Source organism: Pseudochaenichthys georgianus, chromosome 24, assembly GCF_902827115.2.
Source record: "Pseudochaenichthys georgianus chromosome 24, fPseGeo1.2, whole genome shotgun sequence".
Lineage (NCBI taxonomy): Eukaryota > Metazoa > Chordata > Actinopteri > Perciformes > Channichthyidae > Pseudochaenichthys > Pseudochaenichthys georgianus.
The window spans coordinates 21,432,087-21,456,444 of NC_047526.1; the positions used below are offsets into that span (position 1 = coordinate 21,432,087).

The 24,358-nt window shown below is 41.9% G+C and overlaps 1 protein-coding gene across 2 annotated transcripts in view; it reads left to right on the top strand.

The window, feature by feature from the left end:
* Window positions 1-20,927: 20,927 nt before the first annotated feature.
* sash1a (SAM and SH3 domain containing 1a) overlaps window positions 20,928-24,358 on the top strand; it is a 180,557-nt gene continuing 177,126 nt past the window's right edge. For both annotated transcript variants that reach the window (XM_034075680.2, XM_034075681.2), the window contains exon 1: window positions 20,928-22,383. In XM_034075680.2, the coding sequence (XP_033931571.1) occupies window positions 21,880-22,383 (504 nt within the window). In that variant the 5' untranslated portion in view covers window positions 20,928-21,879. The remainder of the gene's footprint in view (window positions 22,384-24,358) is intronic.

A 24,358-nucleotide genomic window follows, 5' to 3' on the forward strand; every position in this document is an offset into this window, starting at 1 on the left:
TCATTGGTGGTTTTTACCCCGTGCTGCTGATGAAACTCTCCAATTGGCTGGCAAAAGTTTGTTGTTGTTTTGTGTCAGTTTTACGTCGCCACATCCATTCCCATTTTTCATCATTGTTCCACAATGTTTATCATCATGAAATTAATATCTATATATTTTATACTATACTGCTTACCGTTTCATACTTTATATATCTTAGCATATTCATACACACTGTTCATACTGCTCACAGGCTGATATCTAGTGTATTCATACCCCACTGTTTATTCATCATTCAATTCATTCTATATGTTATTCTGTCTATTGTGTACATTACTTTCCACGTCACTGCTTGTTGCACCTGGTTAGAAGCTAAACTGCATTTCGTTCTCTCAGTACCTGTAATATGTGCAATAACAATAAAGTTTAATCTAATCTTGAGCAGGAACAAATGTATTTACTTAGTACATATCTGACATTAACGATTAAACACATTTGTGCATTCTTTATAAATGCAAACCGAGTCAAGCCGACTCCGGAGGTGGCGGTATGCACCTTAAAGTTGTTTGCAATCCGCCAAAAAACCGAGAGAAGAAGAAGAAGATGAAGAAGCCGTCTCCGAGCTGTCCGACATCAGGCGAGCTTTTTGAGACCTCCCCCGGCTGCGATCGGCTACTCTCGTCTACTTTCGAGGCGAGCCGCAATGTGTCTCAAACAAGCCTACTGACTCTTGACTAGTGTTGCACGGTGTACCGATACTTGAAAGGTACCGCGATACCCTGCCGTTAAAAACGTTACGATTCCTCCGTTTCATTAGTATCGGTACTTTAAGAATGACGGGGGAAAGTACTCCGGTGAGAAAGCGCCGTTTTAATAAGAGCTGTGTGTGTTCAGCGCTCTGCTTCCAATCCCTGCACTGCAGCCGTGCCTGCAGTCCCGCCCCTCTCAAGCGAGATGGGTCTGGCCAGAGCCATTTAATAGAAAAGTTACGACATCTCCGTTCACTCCAATGGACCACTTGTTTACAGCAATGGCGGATCGTGGAGCCTCTCAATCGTTCCCCGGAAGTTAGCGCCAAGGCTGGCAGAGCTGTGGAGTTGCAGCATAATAGACCGTTCGTGACGGACTTTTAAAGGTAAGAAGAAGTTTAAAGATTTATATTGCGGATATTATCAGTACATCTGATTCAAATGAACATGTGTATTAAAGGATGTCAGTGGATTATCCCTAAATTAGTAGATTTAGGGAACGTTTACAGATAACAGATTAAGCTAGCATACCGAAGCAAGTTAGCAACACATGTTGAACAGCCTTTTAATTGTAAATGCCGTTCTCTCTATGTCATTTCGTCCAACATGTTGAATTAGAGAAGAGGGGCTTCTAAACGGGATTGTATGCGGGGGTGGAGGGAGTTAAATATTAGATAAATATAACTTTGGTGCGTGTAATAGTGAGTGTTTTTAGCAGAGCCATATTGTGTCCTTGTGATTATGTTGATTATTACCTGTCTGTATAATGTTGCAGCCCAGCTGATTCTGGATTGATGGCAAAGGGAGAGGGACTTAAGTGAGAGTGAAAACACAAGGTACGTTTAATACAACTATTTTATATAAGTAAACACGTTATCTCCCCAAGGCAATAGGTGTGCTATATAGGTGTGTATAACCCTTTCTCCTGTCTGTTGCTCCCTCTCTCAGCACAAGAACCAGAGGGGGGTTCAATGGAGCCTGAATACCTGCACTGAGACCCTCACCCCGCACCCTGAGTCTCAACTCTCAGTGTTTTTCAAGCCTTTCCCTGTTTTTTTGTATTAAACAAAACATTAAGCTCTCCCAATGGTGTGGTTTTCGTTTTGTGAAAAAGTTCAAATGCAGTGTTTGTATATAAATCACATATTTTGTTGCTGTTGGTCGTGAAATTGCTCCTGCTGACTTGAGCCAGCCATTTTTTCCTCCGCTCTGTGTCAGTGGGGAAGCCGTACATTCGTACTCCTTTCTCTGAGCGATTTGAGCATCCCCAGGCAGCACATCAAACCATGGTGGCGACGAGGAGGCAGCGCATCAAACCATGGTGGCGACTAGGAGGCAGCACAGCAAACCAGGACAACACGGAGGAAAAGGCACCGACAAACTGCATGATATGCTCTTCTATGTTTATTGAATTCCATGTATTTGCAATGGATGTTCCTAAAGCAACACATTTAACATCATCATCATATCCTGTCGGTCTCCTGTCCTTTCTGAAAGCCATAAAGACGACATTAGTCATTTAGATAACTTGTGTCCTCAATTACCAGGGGATTACTGAAACTACCATGAATTTAAGAAAATGGTAGAAATGAATCCAATCTGAATTTTAAAGCATTACTTTAGATCCCCTCCCTCTAAATGTATCAATAAACATTAGAAAGTGATCCTCCTGACTACCATACAAGTTTAAGAAGATAATATTGGTTTGAAAGAATTCAAAGCTATAAATAAACAGCAACAGGCTCTTTAACCAAGGCACTGTTAGTAACATGTAAACTAGTTGTTCACACTAATCCTAATATTATCACTTAATATTAGCAAATTCGATTTTATTTTTGAAAACATATTGATGTAAATACATACACATATCGATTTGTTGTATAAATATTGCAAATCAAAACCTTTATTCACTAATAATTACCAAAAATCGTAGTTCTATCTCCTGTTATCAATGCATTCACATTGCCCGCCATGAACTTCCGGGGAACGATCCCTCGTCTACATGAACCACGTGACGATAACCATTTTTGGACTTCCGGTGTCGTAACTCTTCTATTAAATAGCTCTGGGACCGCAGCAAGGAGGCGGATCGTATAGGGGCGTTTCCTAACTTTTTTTATCCAATAGCAACTTAAGGGATTCCAGCTGCTTTTATAAATCCTCGCAGAAGAAGTCATTCGTTCTAGTGATGGGAATTCCGGCTCTTCTTGGTGAGCCGGATCATTTGGCCGGCTCAGTAAGAAGAGCCGGCTCTTTCGGCTCCCAAAGGGCTCTTCAGTTTACCACATTATACCTTTTAATTAAATCAAAGGTAGCCCTGTTTTGACTAATGAATGATGTATATGTGTACACATATATCACTTAAATTATTCAATACATCCTTTGTACTGAAGTATTCAAAAGTAAAAATTACATGTTTAATATAAATTATTTGCGGTGGCCAATTGTTTTCATTGCATTTACAGACCCGTGTAACTCTCTGATACCACCCAATGAATGCATTGACTTGCTTGTAGAACCACGCTCCACAAAACAGATAGCAACACCTATAAAAACTATTTTAAAAAAGGGGCTACTGTATCAACCTATATAAAGTATATAAATATAGTCTTTCTCCCTGCAGGAGAGGGGAGCGTGCTTTGAGATCAGCTGCTAGGCTGCAGCGGGGAGAAGAGGGGGACAAAAAGAGATCTCCGTCCTCCGTGTTTTATTCTTATAGAAGTAAGAAGAGAAGTAATGGGGCAGAAACCCTCCTTTTTACGCAGCGGTCCAGACATAGACATCAAACGGCGACAGATATTCAGTTGCCAGTTACTTTTGGCATTAGGGCAGGGATATCTAGATACTTTCCAAGGTTTGACATAATGAATTGTGCTACTTTTAAAGCAAGCAACGATGTTTTCAAATCTGTAATCAAAAAGCTCCTCAAAAACACTATCTAAGCAGTTCCTGCCGTTGTTACATTAGTTCAAACAGTAACAACGGACTACTTTTCTTAGCGGATGCATGTCAATTTAAATCAATACATAAAACTATTTTTTAAATCAATAAAATATTTTTCTAAATCCATAAAAGCATTTCAATTATTATTGGGAGTCATGTCGTTACTTTGTTGAGAATGTGGCCATGTGTAATAAGTGGGATAATGTCCACATTGCATAATGTGCCTTCATGCCGATCTAGATCCCTCCGCAAAAACAAAAAACGGCTCGTTCGCAGGCGAGAGCCGGCTCCCGTCGTTCACTATAGGATCCGCCCCTATACGATCCGCCCCTATACGATCCGCCCCTATTGAGAGGCGAAGTCACGCCCATCTACTTCCGGCCCATGGGACCCCAGAAGCGAAAAATGTACATTGAATTCAATGGAGAGAGAAAACGTATCTTTTGATCCCGTTTGAATTGTGCCACGAACTACATATATGATGTTTGTCAATCTTAAACAATAAGTTCCATGTCAAAAAAGTCACATTTTGTCGTAAAACTGTTGAAATATAAGACTATAAAAAATACGCGACTACAAAGACTACAAATCCCAAATCCCATTCTGGGTCGCGTAAGTGATGTCACAGGCGATAATGCTCCAAGTGGTTGCGACTCGTAATTAAAGCGAAGAAGAAGATCTCATAACTGATTTATTCCCTCCAATAAATAAGAGATTGCTAAAAATAAATTCACTTTTACAAGATGCCTGTGTGCTTTGTACCAGGTTGTAATCACATAAGTGATCATACCACTTGCTCGTTCTATCGATTCCCGTCTGATGAAAGGACCAGGAGTCGCTGGATCAGACATATCAGGTAATATACATGTTCTGCATGGAACATATATAGTCAAGTTAGCTACCTAGCTAGTAGCGACGAGTAGCGAGCACGTTAGTTAGCATTACATTACTTAGCCTTGTCATTTTTAGTAGCCTTACTATGAAGTTATTATTTTATTACATGAAGTAAGAGTAAGAGTAGTCATGTTGGTAAGTATTTCGTGAAACATTTGAAGAGTAGCCTACCGGGTGCTATGGAAGCAGTCAGGGAGAGTCGAAGGCAGGCAGGGAGCTTTGCATGACAGATTCTTCTGGACGTGTTTCATTGTGATGACAGTAAGGGTGAGTCAATCTGTTTGTTGGAAAGACAGTAGTTGAGTGATTACTGAGAGAAAATTATTAGAAGAGATAATTATTCAAAGTGTTGTTACTTTAAAGTGTTGTTACTGACCTATTTCTCTTTTATTTCCTTTCCCTCACCTGTAACTGCTGAGACCCTGAGGAACATGCACACTGACCTGCCCTGGCAACCTGATTTCCACTGTACGTAATAGTATTTGGTTATGGTATATTATTTATATACATCAAAGGCACAATGCACCCCCAGAGACACACATGTATTGAGTGTGATATTTTGCATAGGTCAAGTGAAATCATCTTTAATAATAAATTCATTCTGCCTTCAACTGCACAATGACTGTGGACTGCACTGACATCCATGTAGCTGCCCCCCAGTAAGATGAACCAAGCAAAGAGGGTCAACATCATGCCCAAGGACATCCAGTTGGCCCGCTGCATCCGCGAGAGAGGGCTTAAACTGACCTGAGACCAGCACACCCAAACACAACGGCTCTTTTAAGAGCCACCTACAGTTTCAAAGAGTTGCAATCCTACGTTATCATAATTATTAAACTGGTTCATGTGTCACTTAGTTTACTGAACCGTGATAAATGAAAGAAATGAGTGAGGTAGTGGTTTACTGAAGTTACAAAGACATTAATATATGAGTAACAGGTCAGTGTAAACACAAGCTTCTGTCAATTATGGATCATTCAAACTATATACAAATAATATGTAATAAAGTTCTAAAATAAGTATTCAGTATATTCCTTGATAGCTTTTGGAGAAGGTTGTTTTTAAGTTTACTAAAATCTATCGTTTCAACTGTTTCACTTTATAAAAAGGGAACAGAGGATTATTGAGTTTCTTATTCTGTCAGTAAATTATCCAAATGAAATTTTTTTCATTATTTTAGTCAACCCTAAACAAATTGATTGTACCTTTTAATAATGACCTTACATGGTCGCCAAAGTTAAATTAACTTCAGAAAATAAAATCTGTTCTGAGAAAAAACTAATAAATGTTTAAAGATAGGAACTTGCCATCCCACTGAAAAACAGTCCGTAGAGATTTAAAGGCGTAGTTGTAGTTCAGTCCAACATTTAATTTGGATTCATTTCGCCAACAGTCAACTATTTTCATAAAGAATATATATATTTTTCAAAGTCAACTTTATTGTCAATCTTACTCAGTTTGTGTTTATAGACAGAGATCAAAAAGACGTTTCCAACAATCAATATGTATACAAATATATATATCCTATATACACCATCATGTATAATGATGGTGTATGATGTAGAAGGAAGTGTGGTAGATAGCAAGTAAATATAGAGTTACATACAGATCCATGTTACAGCAAAAGATGGAATAACTAAGAAGCACGCAGTATAATAATAATTACATGCAACAATTAAATAACTGATCAGCGTCTCCACCACAATCCCAATCTGCTGTGTCCTGTTTTCCTCCCCTCTGCATAACACCCCATCACACATACGAAACACAACGCAGAGTCCCAGGGTGTTAAGAGTATGTTTATTTAAATGTCCTCCTCTCTACTGGCCAACACAGGGAGCTTATATGCTGGGTGTAGAATTGTTCCAGGAGGAGGAGATTTCCATGCCATGCAGGGTCTTTGGGGATGGGGATGATGAACGCCTCCTTCTGGTCCACACAACAAAGTAGCAGAGACTCCGGTCTGTGATGTGCAGCTGCCCTTGGACTGGTGCCAGTATGGGTGATTCTCCTTGAGAACATATGACCCACCCTCCTCACGGAGACAGAAGGATGGTAACTGGACTGCCTCCGCGATGGTCATGTTCATGTCACCAAAATCCTTGAATCTACACACAACAAATAAACTAAAATGACACAACGAGATGTAAAAGGAGATCACACATACAGTATAGGCTATACTGTATAGTCGATATAAAACTGTCCGCTTCAATCTGAAGAGCAACTAAAACAAAACACGGGAGTGTACCTTGTTCTTGTGAACACTAATGTTATCCACAGCATACACAGAGACCACGAAGTTCTTAAGGAGAAAACTAGTTCCTGAAACAAAACACGTTAGTGTACCTTGTTAGCTAATGTTAGCTAGCTGACATTAACGTTACACATTGCACTCATATTACTCACCAACATCTTGTAAAGCCGGTCCCGCTGCTCTTACAGAACCGACTAACTCCCCTTTCGTGTATGTACAGCTCTCAACGTGTCCAGACTTGTAGTGATGTTCACCTCGTTTTATACTTTTATTCTCATTCTGAAAGAAACAGGTGAAATTTGCTAACGTGACGGCCGTCTTTGTGATGGTGACGCGTATTCTTCTATTAGGCTTGTTTGAGACACATTGCAGCTCGCCTCGAAAGTAGACGAGAGTAGCCGATCGCAGCCGGGGGAGGTGTCAAAAAGCTCGTCTTAAGTCGGACAGCTCGGACTCGGAGTCGGCTTGACCGGCTGGGTTTGCAATGGATGCAATAGAAATCCCACATGTATTGTATGGAGAATGACATGATGATTCGCACACATGAAGCTTCATGAGCATGAATTGAACAGACCTGCTGCTGTGTTAATTCTTTAGCTGCCACTTTAAGCTTTATGATGTGTACAACATGGATGTAATTTGATTTAATCTTGCCATTTTAAATGATGTATTCAATAAATAAGGTTAAACCAAATCATTACATTGCAATAGATTTTATTTTAATGATTTGGTTTAACTTAAAGAGAAACTTTATTGTTATTGCACATATTACAGGTACTGAGACAATGAAATGCAGTTTAGCTTCTAACCAGGTGCAACAAGCAGTGAAGTGGAAAGTAATGTACACAATCTACAGAATAACATATAGAATGAATTGAATGATGAATAAACAGTGTGTATGAATACACTAGATATCAGCCTGTGAGCAGTATGAACAGTGTGTATGAATATGCTAAGATATATAAAGTATGAAAACGGTAAGCAGTATAGTATAAAATATATAGATATTAATTTCATGATGATAAACATTGTGGAACAATGATGAAAAATGGGAATGGATGTGGCGACGTAAAACTGACACAAAACAACAACAAACTTTTGCCAGCCAATTGGAGAGTTTCATCAGCAGCACGTGGTAAAAACCACCAATGAGCGCTCAGCTCGAGATACCAGCGAGCCGTTTCCCATCAAGCATTTCGCTTCCGCAGCTCGTGGAGAGCAACTGCGCCAACTCGCCTCGCCTCGCTCTCAAGGCTGCGGGCATCTTTGTCCCGCGAGATTTCAAAGTCTCATGTGGGCGAGCCTCCAGAGCAAGTCGGACAAAATGACTAACCATCATGCAACGCACTAGCAAGACGTTGATCGCAACTGCGCAGGTCTGCGCAGGTCTGCGCAGGTCTGCGCAGGTCTTGAGAACCGCAGTGACGCGTCCTAAAACCCGGATGTAAACTTCTTCCGGTTCCTTCGTCAAAAACGCAATGCAATTTCTCCATAGGATTTTGGAAAATAGCTCGAAATAAGGTCTGTGGTTGACACACATTTAAGAGAAGGATCACGTTTTGTTCAGCCGGATAATCTCCACATGTCTCCCCTACTTTTATAATTTTTGAATCATAAATCTAGTCGCCAAAAGCGAAATGCTAACGTTATGCTATAAACGAACTACAAGCCAGTACAGCAGCAGGGTCGCACGACTTCAACGTCACGCCAACTTAAGATCGTTTCAACTGACTTGCACTGAAACTGCACTTTGCACACTTTAAATATATTAACATTTTAAACTGTATACCCCGTTTATCTAGGCCCTTTTTGTTTTGTTTTATGTATAGGCTACATGTCACACTGTGGGAAACGATATTTCTGGATGTATAACACATGTAGAATTTGTTTACAATAAAGCTGACTTTGACTTCCGCGCGCTTGCATATTTTAACAAAGCTTTTCATTTTAGCCACACTGAATTTAACTAGAAGTCATGACTGTGTCAATTACCAGTCTGATATCGTTTTACAAAGATGACAAGAAGAATGGAGATAGAGGAGAGAACCACTACAAGTCAGGACACGTGCAGCCTCGATGAAGGTGTACTTACCGGTGTTGTCAGGGCTAGCATGAGGGACAAGGATTATAGAGTGTCGGTGAGTAGTTATAGCAAGAGTACCGTTAACCTAGAGTTAATTTATTCACATTAATTCCCATCAACAAATCCATTTTATGTGTCACATGAAATCTTTATTAGGCAAGGCAAGTTTATTTATATAGCACTTTTCAACACATGGCAATTCAAAGTGCTTTACAAAAAATGAAAGACATTAAGAAATGGCATTTAAAACCAGTCATTAAAAAGAAAAGCTAATAAAATAAACATTAAAAGACAAAATACATGGATAAAAGTTACAGTGCAGTTTAAGATATGAATAGTTCAATTAAAAGCAGCGGCAAAAAGAAAAGTCTTCTTGCTGGATTTAAAAGTAGTCAGAGTTGCAGCGGACCTGCAGGTTTCTGGGAGTTTGTTCCAGATATTTGGAGCATAATAACTGAACGCTGCTTTACCATGTTTAGTTCTGACTCTGGGGACAGAAAGCTGACCAGTCCCTGAAGACCTGAGAGATCTGGATGGTTCATAATTTAGCAGGAGGTCAGAAATGTATTTTGGGCCTAAACCATTCAGTGCTTTATAAACCAGCAGCAGTATTTAGAAATCTATTCTTTGACACACAGGAAGCCAGTGTAAAGACTTCAGAACAGGAGTGATGTGATCCACTTTCTTAGTGTCAGTGAGGACTCGAGCAGCAGCGTTCTGAATCAGCTGCAGCTTCCTAATAGATGTTTTAGTGAGACCTGTGAAGACACCATTACAGTAGTCCAGTCTACTGAAGATAAAGGGACACGTTTTTCCAAATCCTGCTGTGACATTAGTCTTTTAATCCTAGATATGTTCTTTAGGTGATAGTAGGCTGATTTAGTAACTGTTTTAATGTGACTGTTGAAACTCAGGTCAGAGTCCATGACTACACCTAGATGTCTGGCTTTATCTGTTGGTTTGAACATTGCAGACTGAAGCTCAGCGCTAACTTTTATACGTTCTGCCTTGGCTCCAAAAACCATTACCTCAGTTTTATCTTTGTTTAATTGGAGAAAGTTCTGACACATCCAGTCATTGATTTGTTCAATGCACTTACTCAGTGTTTGAATTGGAGCATAGTCTCCTGGTGAAATGGTTATGTAGATTTGTGTGTCATCTGCATAGCTATGGTAACTTATTTTGTTGTTCTTCATTATCTGAGCCAGTGGTAGCATGCAGATGTTAAAGAGAAGAGGCCCCAAGATTACAAATATTACACACCAGAAAACACAGAAATATCCATGAAATAAACATACAGTAGGCTATAAACAATTAAAGGGATAATTGGGAAGGCATTACAAATGTAAATATATTTACAGAGCCCACCTCCGAAGATCGTGACTGAGGCTGAGGGACAGACTCGGGGGCAGGTTCTCAGGAATGTCTTGGCTTCTCTCCCCCGAGCCAGAAGAGGAACACTACAGCTTGGAAACACTTACTGTTCCTGAAATTCTCAAATCTGTTGGGCATCAGGGACCTGAGGCAATTGTGGCAAGCATGGCATTGTCTGAGGAGCAACAGAGGGCAATTCAGGTGGCTACCACTGGTCAGCGAACCAACCCAAACTGGCATTTGTTCAGGAAAGGAAGGTTGACTGGCAGCAACGTTGGAGCTGTCCTGAGGTCAAAGCGTGTGACTGCTTCCCTTATTGCCAGGGTGCTAGGGCAACAACAGGCCCTGGATGGTGTTTTGTCTGTACAGTGGGGGAATATGAATGAATGTGAGGGCCTCAGGGCATTCACCACTGCAACCCAGATGCAGGTCCATGAGTCAGGTTTATGGCTCTCCCTATCAGGATTGTTGGGGGCATCTCCAGATGGTCTGGTAGGGTCTCCCGCTGTGCTGGAGGTAAAGTGTCCCTACGGAGCCAGGGAAATGACAATTAGTGAAGCATTGCAAATCAAGGGCTTCTGTGTCAGTAAGGAAGAGAAACATTCAGCCTGCGTGAGGAGCATCCTTACTGGCACCAAGTGCAAGGTCAGCTTCACCTCACTGCAAGAAAGAAGAAGACATTAAGAAATTGTGAATCGTTTTTAATTTACATTTACTCGCCTTTGCAATGTTGTGGTTTTTAGAGTGTTAGGCTTCCTGTCAGCTCGTCTGTTGGGAAGATATAAAATATTAGTTTCATGGAAGTCACACCGTCACATATAAGAGCATTAAGACATACAGTACATAGGCTAAAACAAAACATCTAAAGATATAACCTTGCACTTTGTCTCGTGAACATTTTCACTATTTTGACATTTTTATAGATCAAAATTGAACTAAAGAAATAAAGGTAGATTAATCCATATTGAAAATAGGTGTCAGCTGCTACCCTGATTATAATAGTTATATTTCTTAATTAATTAAGATATTACTGTATTGATCCCAATTGGGGAAATGTTTGTGTTGCAGCAGCATAACAAGAAAAACAAAATATAAGTTATTATATATACAAAAGTATGTTAGGGATGGAATATTAAATTGAATATAAATGTAAAATGTACATGTGATTTTACGTCCAAGAGAAGCTATGGAGCAGAGAGTTCTCTGCCAGGCAGAGGTGATTTGTTATTAGTTCAATATGTCAAACTGATTTCCCTGAATACAATCTTTAGTTACATGGTGAAACGTTATGCTGCTTGTACTAATTAGACTTATCATATAAGCCACACAGGTTTTAATAGGATGTATTCATTCATTATCTTTACTTATGTTGCGGTCTTTTCAGCAGTGCCATCTCTAAAACGGCGATACACTACCCATCATTTACATTTCACCGTGACATGGACAAAAATGTAACGTCAGCTTACCTCATGACACGAATCCAGACTCTCCTTTGGAAAACATTGGCCGGGAAACGATAGAACGAGCAGGTTTCATGCGAAGACCTGTGGCTGCAACCCGGAGCAAAGCAACAAACCATTGCGTAGCTAACTAGTAGCGCTAGCTTTAGCTAACGTTAGCCAACGAAACGAACTGCCGAGTCAAATTGGAAAACACTGGTAATTAATTGTTCTATAATTTGTAAAATTACGGTGTTAAAAATGACCATTTCAAAAATAGAGATTCTAATGGTCAGATATAGATATACAGATACTAAAGATAGGCAGGTTAGGTACTTGCTCTCACGCAGAACACAGGGGAAAACAAACTTAGCGGGAGTGTTTACGTGTGTAGGTGTAATGACGTACAACGGCCTCGACAATTTCTGTAGTCCTATTCAGCCACTCGGTAACAACCATCGTTTTTCAGACACGTAAACTCTTCAAAAATCACCAGTGGGGTCACTGCTGATGTATCTACTGTCGTAGAACAAAACGTGATTTATCTCTTAAATTTGTGTCAACCACAGATCTTATTTCGAGCTATTTTCCAAAACCCTATGGAGAAAATACATTGCTTTTTTGACGAAGGAACCGGAAGTGCTAAAAATGCCAACTTACTTCCGGGTTTTAGGACGCGTCACTGCGGTTCTCTAAGCACGCTCAAGTGCCTCCCCTCTCTCGTGCACGCGCTAGCTGCCAGAGCATGTGAGAAAACGAGAAGCATGGCTGCAAGTGGGAGTGCAACTGCCTGCTGCGCCTCGGCTTGTTGACAAAAAAGACGCCAGAAGCGAAATTGTTATGTATTTCAGCTATATCTCTGACAGTGAGGGCAAGCCTACGGACACCACGAGGCCTGTCTGTGAGACATGTATTAATTTTATTTAATACGTATTATTGTCATTTATTTTATTTATTGTTCTCATTGTTTAAAAGTTTGTGTTATGGTTCTGGTGTGAAATAAAGCACAATAATTACATTTAAGACTGTTTCCCTTTTTTTAAGAAAAGTATCGAAAAATAATCGGAATCGCAATTTTTGACTTGGTATCCAAAACGTTGGTATCGTGACAACACTAGCTACTCCTGACAGTTAAACCTGATATTTAGTAGGTCTGTTAAGTATTGAATGCTGATAATTCTGACGTAATTTGGCCGTTCAAAGTTGTTTGGGCTCAGGTGTCAGTATGAGAGGATGACAGCGCGTCTAATTTTGATGTGGCCCAAGAACCAATCACAATAATACCTGCGATGCAGTGAACCAATCACCTTTGAGGGGGGGGGGAAACCTATCGTTGATTAAACACTATCCAGTGTTTCCCCTACCATTGTCTTGGAGGGGCGCAGCGAACGGAACCCCGCGGCCCCCCTGAAATTCAAGGTGTTTTTTAAATATATATATAGCACCAAATTGCAAATAATCTATAACTACTGTCACTGTTCACATTGAACATGTGCTCTTTTATTAAATAAACTAAACGCTTTCATTTTAAGTTGTGAGTTTAGTGTTTTTGACCCTAAGAAACACTGATGCATTAATCAATAACAATAATCTCCTCTCTCTGCTCCAGAGGATTTAAAAAAAAAAAATATCCCAATGCCACAAAAATGCATCAGTGACGTGGTTGAAATCTTGTCTCCATATAACAAAAAACTGAAACAAGCGGTATCAGTGACTGTGTGTTTGATGTGGCTCTTTGCAGTAACATAGAAACAATGTGGCTCTTAACCTCTGACTGGTTGGCCACCCCTGCTCTAGCACATAGAGCTTCACACACACATACTCTCACACACACACGCGCACACACACACACACACACACACACACACACACACACACACACACACACACACACACACACACACACACACACACACACACACACACACACACACACACACACACACACACACACACACACACGCAGGGACATTGTCAAATCAGTTCACATGTCTTTTTCTTGCTGTGATACTTTTTCCCATCTCTATCGCCTTGCCTTTATTATCTCTCAGGATTGGATTACCTGTCTGTTGCAATTCATCTGTCCTCTGTAATGAAACACTCTTTAAAGGAATGGTCCACTCATTAGATAATTAATCAAAACTTCAGTATTTAGTGAAACGTTATGTTTAAACCATACCCTGAAGAAATCAGCGATATTCCCCGGTAAATAATGATTTTATAGCTCTTTTTTATCAAGACCTGTATATTCCGTCTGGCCGCCGCCATGTTTGCCATTTTCAGTAGTCACGTGATGGTCGTGACGTCATCCATGCGTTCACTTTGTCAACACACGGAAATATGGTGGAGTATTTCAGTTCGGACTCGTCAGCAGAGGAACAAGTTTTGACCAATGTGAAGAGATTGGATGGGGGAATTCAGCCATACATATCAGTATGACAATACGACACCCTCTGTCCTAAGACCCTCACATCGTACAAGGAAAAACTTCCGAAGAAAACCCACAGTTTAAAGGGAACATGGGAGAAACCTCAGGGAGAGCAGCAGAGGAGGGATCCCTCTCCCAGGACGGACAGACGTGCAATAGATGCCGTGTGTAAATTGAAAAGATAATACATTTGCAACATAGGTAGTCCAAATGTTTGGAAATGCATGTGTGTATAATGGGAAGATGATATAAGATACTATATGTATGCATGTAGTACCACCCTTGCTAGCGATTCCCTCTCTAGTTTAGCATACTCAGCTTCGTTGTCCCTGGCCATAGAATCACGATTTTATGGGGCCGGAAAAAACTGGGGTAAAATACACACTAGTCGGTACTACGCTATATGGAAAGGCCACCAAAAACTGTCCTGGCCTGGACGCTAAAGGACGTTAAAACGGGGCTAGCCGCTGCAATGGAAATGCGCTATAACATACCTTATTCTTACTCCGAGCACTACTTCTGCTCCTCCGTCGCTTCACACTTGCAGAGGGCGATTTCTCAACTGGCCGAACTGGTGTCCTGGTCGGTGATTACACCAGAAAGACCGATGGTACTGCATCTCCATTGAGTAATGGTTGTTCTTTAAATCCCATGTTATGTTTGATCATACTCTCAGAGTAGTCGTCCGGAAATGTGAAATGTTCGCTGCATACATGAGCCTGTAAATCTCTCGGTTCGGGCCGGCCACATTTCGCTAGCCACTGCCTCCGAATGTACTTCTTATGCTTACCTTTTGGCAACAGATGGAACCGAGCATTCCGTGGATTGTTCCTATCCGAATTATGGCAATATTTCGCGATACAGTGAGGCATATTTGAATAGAGAAACTACAGTAAATAACATGGAGATCAACGTGTCTTCGAAAACCAAACGCATGGATTACGTCACGTCCGGGAAATGGCGGCGCCCACAGTGTTGATGTTATTTCGGTATATAATCAGTTTAAAATCACTGATAATGTCATCGGATTAAAAAAAAAAAGAGAGAGACTGGCAGAGACTGGTCTGTTTTATCGGATGATAATTTTTAAAAAACGAGTGTCATGAGCATACCATTCCTTTAAGAGATCTTCTGAATGATCATTTCAGTAGTCATGTTATCTCTCAAGCAGCCGCCTGGTTTATCAGTTGGACCTTTTGCCTCTGGGTGCCATTTTACCCCGGCGCTAGTCGTAGATCACGAGGTGATGTGGCGGGCTGGGATTACCTCTGGTCAATATCTCCTGTCAGATCCACAGGCCGGTCTGTAGCCAAACCCCGATCCCTCTATATTATCCTTATATTGGTAATTAAAGGCAAAAGAGGAAAGAGGCCTCCATATTTCATCAGCCTGGAGACTGACAGACACACTTACTTATTTACAGCTTTTTCTCCAGCCTTAACATCAAGTTGTGAAATGGGTCTTCGGAGGTTGTTGTGTCTTTATTTTTATGTGAGATGGGGGGAAAGCGGTAGAAGGAGCAAATATTATAAATGAGTATCGAGGCTAATGTTTTTTGTGCATATACCACTGTTTTTCTAATATTTGAAAGCATAAACAATCGTGTTTGACTCTCTGTTTGCTTGCCAAGGTTTCAGCACAAGGAACCGGTTGTGAAAGAAAAATATGCCGCGCATTTATGCATTATACCACTAGTCACAGTTGCATGTCTCAAACTGCCACTGGCCATGTGTCAAACATTTGCATATATACATAATCCAGTTAATGCTGCTGTGCTTGGTGGGTGCATGGCCGTCCATTCTAATTACATGGACCCTGGTTCACCGTGGTGGCATATCAGTGCAGCTCACTGGGAATTAAGTGGTGATTCCTGTGGGCATGTCGATGCCCTTTAAGCCACCAAATCTCTCCTACAAACAGCTCTACTGCTGCAAAGTCGGGTCACAGGTTAGCTGGTTCTTATTAAAGTACCGCCAGAGGCAATAACAGGAGTCACATTGCATGATAGTACTCTTTGGTAAAGCCTGGGTTTCCATGATAACAGCTCAAGACAAAGCAGCAGCTCGGTTTCTTAGGTTACTTAGTTTGTAGGATTTTGACATTTTTCTGTTTAGTTGCGACTTCTGTTTTAAAGCAGTTCACGAAGGAGCTCAGTACAAATACATGTTTGAAGACAGCCTCTCCCATTTAAAGAAAATGTATGTATTTCCTGGTATAAAATCAGTGTTCTCTGTTTTTCTAAATGTTTTCAGCCGGTCATGTGAGGTTTTAATTCTCAGCACAATAAATACAGTATTTATGTGCCTCCTGTTTCAGTCCTAAGAAAAGGCTTGTAAGCTAAGTATTAACGCACACTGCCAGTTCCTAATCAGGTTGTGAGGGAACAAAACAAGATGCCAAAGACTTTCTGTTTTGTGTAGTCAATACAAAAACAAACAAGGACCTGTATCAGTGTTCAACCTTTTTCTGTTTCAAATATTCATTGCTGTTCGGCTCCTTCCAGTCCTGCTCTGGAGCTGAAAGTGCAGTGTGTTCCAAGTTGCAGGAGTAGGAGTTGATTTGAAGTCTGTACTCCATTGAAGCTGTCTGATCTGAGATCTGTCTATCACACCCCGCAGCTCTAATTGAACCAGAGCACAGGAGAAGTTGAGAAGTTAGCTCCAACTGCAACTTAAAGTACTAGTTTGATTGATGGCATCACTTTTATTGCACCAGAGGGAATGCTAACACAGACATCTGACCTGGTGCCTTTACTGACAGATTCTGTCTGGTGATTGGCAGGTGTCTGTGACTGATATGTTTAGACATGCAATCTTTGCATTAACCCCGGGCTGCCACCCTGTTCTCCCTGTGGCTCAGGCGATGTTTAGGTTGATATTGAACTGCCAGCGGAGTGGCAGCTGGGCCTGACGTGCCTGCTTCACCTCTGGTCTCTGGAGATTGCAGCCCAGCCAGCCGCTTGTAATTAAAGGGGCATAAAGACAGATCAAGCTCCTTCCTCTTCTCCACTGAAGGGAAGAGGCTGGATAAGAATCCACTGGATGCCTCGGACAACAAACCTCCAAAGAGAGCTCCTTTTTTTGTTGCAATTGCATCCATAGAATGTGCATTCACCACAGGTTCACCACAAAGCTGCTCATCGTAATAATACCCCTCAACGTTTTTATCCTACTGTATGTTTTTTAATACAATTCAGCAAATCAGCTCACTGCAGGATCGTTTCTTTTAGTCTTGGCTGTTTCGGAAAATCCTCTCCAGCCAACCCTTAAATCTTTAATGGAAAGAGAGGGAGAGAAAAAGATTGGAAGATTTTGACAAAAACCAACAAAACATCTGCCCACTACTATTAGAAAGATTACTCTATAACACTATGTTTATTTCTGTTATTTAAAGTTGTATTCACTATTATTGGATTTGGAAATCATACATTTGTGCAATAGTGTTTTTGAGATCAGAGCAATTTGATAATAAATGCATTCATAAATAGTATCCACCGCAGGACCACGTTCAGTTCACAGCATAAACTGTGTGATTTCTGTTTTCTATATCTCTGTGGTTGTGTTGCTAGCAGAGTAGTCTACATATCAGAGGCTGACAGATAGCCACCTCCTAGAAACCAACATCCATGACCTTCATGGTTCCTCTGCATCTAGGTGGACAGAAGCCATTCTCTGCTTCACAGGATCTTAAAATTGAGGTCTTGAAAGGTGCAACCTAGACGTCTGAGGGAGACCTTACAATTTCAGCCAAAAAAAATCCCCACCTTCGAATACCCAAGTATTTCCTTTCAGAAAGAAACAGAAACGCCCAGCATAGACTATTAGCATAGAGAGAGCTTGGCTGTCAGCAGAGCTGCTATTGTCTGTGAGGCTGTGTCAATCTCCTCTCACCTTCCAGCTGTGTGTTCTGGAGCTGTTCTTGCCTCAACCTGCCACCGTCACACTCTTTCAATCAACACAGTCAAAGCAGCATATACATATTTACCAGATCCAATACTGCCACATATTCATATTTACCTGCACCAATGGTCTGAGCTGCCTATTTCAGATTATATTAAGGGCTGGTTACTGAGGTTTTATTGATGTGGCAGGCTGGCAGCAGTCCTCTGGCTCCAGGGCAACAGCACTCCACTCATACCTCATTCACACCAACGGTGTTTCAGGGCCGGTTTGGAGCTGGAGCTTGAAAAGCACCGGGTTTTCCTCTTCACACCGCAGCGGAGCAGCCTCTTAGCTCCGGAATCCGGTTCGTTTCAAGCACCAACAAATTGTCAGGCCAGAGCAAAAACACTGCATACGTCACTCTTACGTCGAGGCAGGGGCAGGGGCGGGATCAACTCCTGAACAACAACAGAAAGCCCACGTTGTATCCAGTTTGTACACAATGATGGAGAAACTTAACAAGCAGCAGTGGTCCTCTAAAGAGACCAGCTACCTACTGGGAATCTGGTCTTCCGAAGAGGTACAGAGGAAGCTGGAGCACAATCGGCCATTGTTGTTGTTGTCGGGCGCGGTTTGGCTTTATGAAGCAGGCACGCACACGGTTACGTCATTACGCAAACGATGACGCAATGACGCAGCACCAGTCGGACTCTGGGCAGTGTGAAAAGAGCCGGAGCTAAACCGAAGAACCAGTTCTGAACCTGAAAAGCTCTAGCACTTTTTTATGTCACTACTGTACAAAGCAAACATACTGCTCTCAGTGTAATCCACAAACGACACATATTGTAGTGCACCTAAAATTAAGTTGTTCTACCTAATCAAAAAGCAATTATTGCCTCTGTGAGGGTCAAGAATCCCTGCAAGGGGTCTCAAAATAAATCTGACGGGTTGTAAGATGATTCAGGTCTCCCTTTAAAAAGAGATCAATGATCTCAATGGGACCACCTGGTTAAATAAAGGTTTGAAATAAATAGGAACATTAAGCAAAAAACTAATTTCTACACTGTTTTATTTATATTCTTGGTATTTTCTCTAATCTTTCCCTTTTCTACATTTAAAATACTGATTAGTTTTACCTCTTCAGGAATCTTTAAAGGTATTAAGCAAGAAAAAACACCCTGGTTGAAATGGTATAACTTGAAAGTAGTCATTGCTTAGTGTAGGGGCAACCAAACAAGGTTCAGCCTCGCTGCACTTCTCTTGTCTATCATCATGTATGTGTTATTGTTTGTTTAATCTGTCCAACTGGCATTTATTCTGGACATTTTTGTAAAAATGCATTAATCAAACTGCAGGCACACCTAATTGCTTTACAGACAGACAGTCCTGTGTACTTCCATATAGCCAGAGAGAGCCTCAGCCAGAGAGCGTCAGGTTCCCCCCACGTGCCGCTCGGACCCCGCTGCTCTCATGGCCCGGGGCAGCAGAGTGGAAACACGGTGAAACTGGCACTGCCCGTACACTCAGTGAGTCCAGCCGTCACAGAGAGCACCAGCCTCTCTAGTCCATCTGTCACTCTACTCCCATAATGCCCTGCTCCTGTAACCGATCTTGACTCATCTGAACAATGGGGAGGGGAGGGCAGTGTATGTTTTAATCTGATATACGAGAGATTGGCAACAAACCGTCAAACCAGTGTAATAGGTTTGTGTTCAGGGTCAATTTTAAATGTTGTCCCTTGTATTAACATTATTTTTAAGTTTAGGTGGAACATCAGCTGGGATACTATATGGTGTTGTTTAAATGTAATTTATCTTTTTAATGTTTCTATATTTGGGTCTTTTGGGCTTTGTTTGGAAAGTCACACTGTGTAACAGGGGTACCAACCAACATGACGTTCTTCAGTATTATCACAGACACTTTTGGTTTATTTTGCTAGGAACTACAGTAGCTGCATAATCATTATGAATTCTGATGTCAGTCCCAGAACCTAATGTATCATATCACATTCTGCACACGTTTAACCCCTATTGCTCCTGTCAGTCAAACCACATCATAGCAGTATTCACAAAGGATGAGGGACAATAGAGCATTTCTGAGTAATTTTCAGAAGCAGACGGTTAAATCACGGGAAATGTCAACTAACTCCAGAGTGATAGGTCTTGGAGAATGAAGGATCTTCACTGGTGCACACCTCTTCCTCTGACATTCTGACATGCATTTCTGGCACCTTTTTGACACTGCTTCTCCAAAAAGAGACTGTTTGATATGCTTCTCAACTCCTCCTTGGCTGGTGTGTTTGTTCTCCAGCCCTGCCGCATGTCATAATGTGCCGAGGCAAATCACTTCCAGCCCTCAGCCGAGATGGTGATTGTATCAAACTGACCCCTAACAAGCTGTCAGATCACATTTGCTAAAGCATGCATCAGCACCGGCCCGCTTGGCACCCATTTGGACAGAGTGGACAGGTCATATTCAAGGAGAGTCATTGCCTTAGTTCTCTATGAAAACAAAGCGAGACAGAGACAGAGACAGAGACAGACAGTTGGACTTTTCTCATACCAATAAGGATGGCATCCAGTGATGCACTTTAATGTAGGGAGTGGAACTATACTTGCTTTCAAATGTTGTAACGTCTTAATGAAATTGCATCACATGTTTGTGCATACAGATAATGGATGGGGGAGTTGGTATCTTAGTTTGTCCTATTACATCAGCTCCTGTGCTGTGAAATCTTCAGTTCCCCAGTTACCACATAGAGGGAGCTCATGCGTATTGAGAAACCAAAACTGGAAATGCTGAATGAGTGAGAGCGTGTGTGTAAGAGAGAGAGGGAGAGAGAGATAAAGAGAGGGGGAGAGCGAGCGAGAGAGAGGTGCGGAGAACGAAATCACATCGTAGGGGAAGAACAACGTGACACAAACCAGGAGCTCGGATATCCATTTCAGCCGTGCGACAGGTATAACATGCACTTTCACTTTGGAGTAACTTCGGCCAAGTCGGTGGGAATCTTGTGACACACTGAGTGTCCCGAAGCAGCGTGACAAGTTGGGAGAAGGGGAAAAACGCTCTGGCATCACTATTTTTAAATGGGTACGGCGAGATTTGGGGGGCGTGGACGGTAGAGGAGCAGCAGTGAGCATGTTGGCTCCTGGCTGCAGCTCCAGTGTGGTGATGTGCCGGGTGCAGGAACTGGACTACGCGTAGACTGAGCGGCTGTTGGACGCGGAACCGGGAGGTTGCCGTCAATTGTCGGCAGCCGACTTTCTGTCATTTTGAAACCCGTATTGGATCATTTGGATTTATCTTTTCATCGCACTGTCGTTCGGCGATACAGAGGACTACAAGGAAGCGGGATCAGCCGTGAAAACGACGCAGCAGCTGCCGTGCGCAACGGACGAAATCCGGGAAAGCAGCTATTTGAATGACAATAGTTTGAGCAACGGCAAGCTTATTTGTTAAAGAACTCCTTATTATTCGGATTGACTGTGCATGGTAGCCTAAATCAATTACATGCTAATATGACGTTTGGGATTTGAAAGCTGTTGAAGTGAAACTGAAGTGATCCCAATGTGTACATATTGACAGGTGTTACAGTCATACTGTCCGTCAGGCTGAGCCTTTAATTCACTTACAGCTCTGTTTTTATGTCTGCAAACACCGCGGACAAAAGGTTTAGGTTAACTAACAGTTGGTATGGATAATCCGCAAACTATTTAATTCAGTTACCTTTACTTCGCTAATACTCAAAGATTGTTTTAGCGACCTTATCATGAGTTTGAAACGCCGCATGGGAAAGTAACCATTACTTAGACTTTTCCCCACCAAGTTGTAGCCAATCTGGCAACAGCCAAAATGACAAGCAATGGACCTGTCATCGTTTTCGAGTGGCTGAAGACCCTCCAGCTTGCCCAGTACGTCGAGGCTTTTGTGGATAATGGATATGACGATCTGGAGGTTTGCAAACAAATTGGCGACCCCGACCTGGATGCCATCGGCGTCTACATGCCTCACCACAGGGAGAGGATTCACGACGCGGTGAGAAGGCTAAAAGATGAAGCCAACGAGACGGCCAGTGGACTCTACTTCACCCTGGAGCCGATGCCACCCGCAGCTGAGCTTTATACCAGTCACATGGTGGACCAGTACGAGTCCAAACTGCGGGGATCCAAGTCCTGGACAGAGCCCAACAGTGAGCGGGTTGGGCGCAACGGTGGGTACATGGGCACGCAGAGGAACCTGACGCTGGGCAACAGGAGGGAGCTGGTGATTTACCCCAAGCTGAAGCTGAAGATCATGATCAGGGATAAGCTCATCAGAGATGGCATCAACCTCTCCAAGCCACCCTACTCTAATAAGGTAAGGCGAGGAACATGGATAAACACAGGTCATGCTGGTCATATGGCACAATAGGGACCACCACCTGTCAAATGTCATTCAATGGAGCAAAGCGTCACCTGTCCTATTCTCATACACAGCAACATTTACCACATAAAAAGTTAATAAGTCTGATATTCACTTTGAAAATATGCATACAGTCTCTAAACTTTTTACTCCATTTGATACATTATTTATGGTTATAAAGGCCACACAAACATATCATTTTCTTAACTAAACAGATGATTTGCAGAGGTGGTTGTTATGAAGTTTATATGGGGCTGTTGCTTGCTTCATATGTCATTTTGTTGAAAGCCTACTGTAAGTCAGACAGATGCACCACTTTTGTTAAGGGTGTTTGCAATAATGTGTTTTAACATCAAAATAAGATCAAATAAACTGAGCCATAGGTAAATGCCAGTGCGGGGCCTAAACATTTCAGCACCTCCTGCACTTTGCAGAAGTGTGAGTGGTTGGTGTCACAGTGAATGATGGGAGTGAAGTTGCCAAAGATCAATGTGCAGAGAGGAGATCCTAACGGAGCTTTCACCCTGTCTGTGATTTCCTGTAGGAGTAAAAGATGTACACTCTGATTATTAATCTACTCTGACCTCACCTGTCCACTGACTTGCCTCTGCATTCAGTGTGGGTGGATCAACCAGGCCCATGAGGATATAAGCCCTGGCTCTTTGCTGTGATGAATGGTCAATGGGCTATCAATGGCAGAGACAGTAAATGAAGAGCGCCCAGCTGGGTATGCTGTCGCACTCCTGGAACCAGGCTGAAAGGGCCTCTTGTTTTTGCAGGACTGCTAGTGACCTTTTCTTCAGAAGTGTCTGAATAATGCTTTACCAGCTGGGAGGCCTCCACTGAATGACTGATTACATGCAAGGAGGCACTGCAGGCCATTGAGGAGTCAGAGGCCGAGACCTTTGTCGTTTTTACTGGGGCTGACGGCAACATATAGTTTTATTTACAACTGAATACTTAACATGACACTTTGAAGTTGAGTTAGCTGATTGGCATGGACTTTTGAGTTGAATAATTCTATGATTGACATCATTTCATAGAGAATGGATGACCTAGAAGTCAAGTATTTTAGTTGTCCTGGCCTTATGGCACACTCAAGTGGATGTTTTCTTTAATAATTTGCACACTTGACCGTTTTGAGTAGTTATGGGTTCTCTGAAAATGGATGGAGTTTTACTCAAATCTTTACGAAAGAGATTCAACAGAAGAAGTAAGACTGGGGATCATTCCCAAAGGTATTTGTTCATTCCTGGTTATGTCCGTGTGTCAGTTGAATTGTCTGTTTGGATATGCAAATAATGATGCGTAGGTGTGTAACCGCTTTTTAGTATCACATCCCCTTTGAACTGAAGCAGATCCTGATGCTGTTTTTCATGTGGCGATATCCAATCATGATGACATTATCTACCTCACATATCCACGTAATCTAAATGAATGAGTATTCACATTTGTGCAGTATTTGTAATCTCTTTTTGTGTATGTCTGCCACTTTGCTTTATTTTAAATCCCAAAGAGATTAAGGATTGTTGAGGAATTATTTGACAAACCAGGGCTAAAACAAAGTTTAGTTTCAAAGGGTAAGCTATCTATTGTTTTGAAGGCTGTATTTATGTAAAGTCAAAGCTTGGCCACTGAGGTTTTGGTGGGGAATGAGTAGGTCAAGGTCTCTCTCTGACATTCTGGCTCTCTTTTTGTGTATGTGTCTAACCCTGTAGTTTTGAATTGGCTCCAGCCCAGTGCTTTTCTCCCCAGGAGGAGTGAGGAGAGTGTGAGAGATTGTGCTGTGACCAGCTGATGGAGGTTTGACTTACTGGGCTGTGATTGGCCTCAGGATATCGCTCTTCTTTCTGCTTTTGACACAAGATGACAACCCCAGTGGAGTCTGAGAGCAGAGAGCCAGACTCGGGGCAATTACAGGACACACAAT